This window comes from Helobdella robusta (genome assembly GCF_000326865.2).
Source record: "Helobdella robusta unplaced genomic scaffold HELROscaffold_10, whole genome shotgun sequence".
NCBI classification, from domain to species: domain Eukaryota; kingdom Metazoa; phylum Annelida; class Clitellata; order Rhynchobdellida; family Glossiphoniidae; genus Helobdella; species Helobdella robusta.
The window spans coordinates 2,093,832-2,095,502 of record NW_008703571.1 but is presented as its reverse complement, the minus strand read 5'-3'; the positions used below and the strand labels follow the sequence as shown (position 1 = coordinate 2,095,502).

Sequence of the window (1,671 nt, the reverse complement as noted above, 5' to 3'; positions counted from 1 at the left end):
TTACCAAAACCAACCGACCAACCAACCAAACGACCAACCAACCAACCTACCAACCAACCTACCAATCAACCAACCATCCGATCAACCAACCTACTAATCAACCAACCATCCGACCAACCGACCGACCGACCAACCAACCAACCTACCAACCGACCAATCAGGTACTACGAATTTGAAGTGATCACAGTTGGCTTCATGAAAGTTGGATGGGCGCGATCGTCATGTGAGCCTGGATGCGAGTTGGGATTGGATGGAACCAGTTATGCCTTTGATGGATTTTCCGTGAGTCATTGATGTTATATTATTGCTTAAGGATAGAAGCAAAATGGTAATAATGATAAAATGGATGACCATTGGAACACCTAGGGACGGAAGTGGCACATGGGGTCTGAGTTGTATGGGAAGATCTGGCAGAAGGGGGACATCATTGGGTGCATGTTGGACATCACCGATCGAACCATCAGTTAGTCCATTGCAAGAAAGTTTGTCAAGAACTAGACTATAAATAGACGCATGTATTTAAACAAAGTATCCAAAACAAACACTTGCACACAAACAAATCTTTAAAAACTTTTCTACACAAATGTTCAGCTGGCAAACATTAGTATAAATACATAACCCACACACACTCACACGCACGTACATACACACACACTCCTGCACATCAGGTTTCTCTCTGAACGGAGAGTTGATGATGGACAGGATGGGACAAGAGATCGCCTTCAAAGGCATTGACGTCTCGGAACCTTACGTTCCCGCCATTTCTCTGGGAGCCAATCAGCATGCGAGAGTCAATTTTGGACAGGTCAGAAACATTTTTTTTCATCACATCAGGCAGTTTTTTTGTTAAAAAATCCTGAATATGTGTCTACATTTTTTTGTATAAAGTTTGTTAGCTGTAATTTATATTACAAAATAAATAGCAATGAAATGTTATGAAACCTCGCGACGACACACAGGATGTCTTCTCGCTGAAGTACTTCACATGTTGTGGTTTGCAGGAGGGTTACGAGCCTTTCTGTGTGTGAGTCTTCCAACTTCACTTTTTCTTAATTCATTACTTGCCATTTGTTTTTGATATAAAGAGTTTTTTGATCACCATCGTCATCATCATCGTCATCATCAATTTTTTCGTCATAATCACCAACATCACCATTACTATCTCCACCACCCTCACCATTATTACCATCGTAATCATCGTCACGTCATCATCGTCGTCTTCATCATCATCATCATCACCATTGTCTTCATCATCATCACGCCACCTCCAGCAACATGACTCGTCCCATGCCCCTGTGGTACGATAAGGAGCAGGCCATGTTTGAAAATGTCCTGAAAGACCACCCAAGACTTGAAGTCGTCAGAGTACCAGGCGGGTGCGTTTTTTTATTTGTTTTAATTTTTAATTAAGTTTCAGTTAAATTTTTAGACCACTTTTCAAAAATTCAACTATTCACCGTGCTTTCGATTTAGAGAAAAGTTGCAACTAGGTAATAATATTCGTTTGTAACAAGATTAACGTAATTATCATTTTCATCATAATTATCGAAATTACTATCATCATCAAGATGAATACCGTCACCACCACCATCATCACCAATACAACGATCATCATCCTTATCACCACACAACGATCATCATCATCATCAGGAGCACCTCGCCACCATGTTT

At 40.6% G+C, this 1,671-nt stretch overlaps 1 protein-coding gene across 1 annotated transcript in view; it reads left to right on the top strand.

Annotated features, from left to right (window-relative positions):
• Positions 1 to 366: 366 nt before the first annotated feature.
• The window catches only part of HELRODRAFT_71772 (hypothetical protein), a gene marked incomplete at both ends in the record, with an annotated part of 15,883 nt that continues 14,578 nt past the window's right edge, over positions 367 to 1,671 (top strand). The window contains 4 exons of the mRNA XM_009011898.1: positions 367 to 463; positions 669 to 805; positions 960 to 1,024; positions 1,272 to 1,380. Of these exons, the coding sequence (XP_009010146.1) occupies positions 367 to 463; positions 669 to 805; positions 960 to 1,024; positions 1,272 to 1,380 (408 nt within the window). The remainder of the gene's footprint in view (positions 464 to 668; positions 806 to 959; positions 1,025 to 1,271; positions 1,381 to 1,671) is intronic.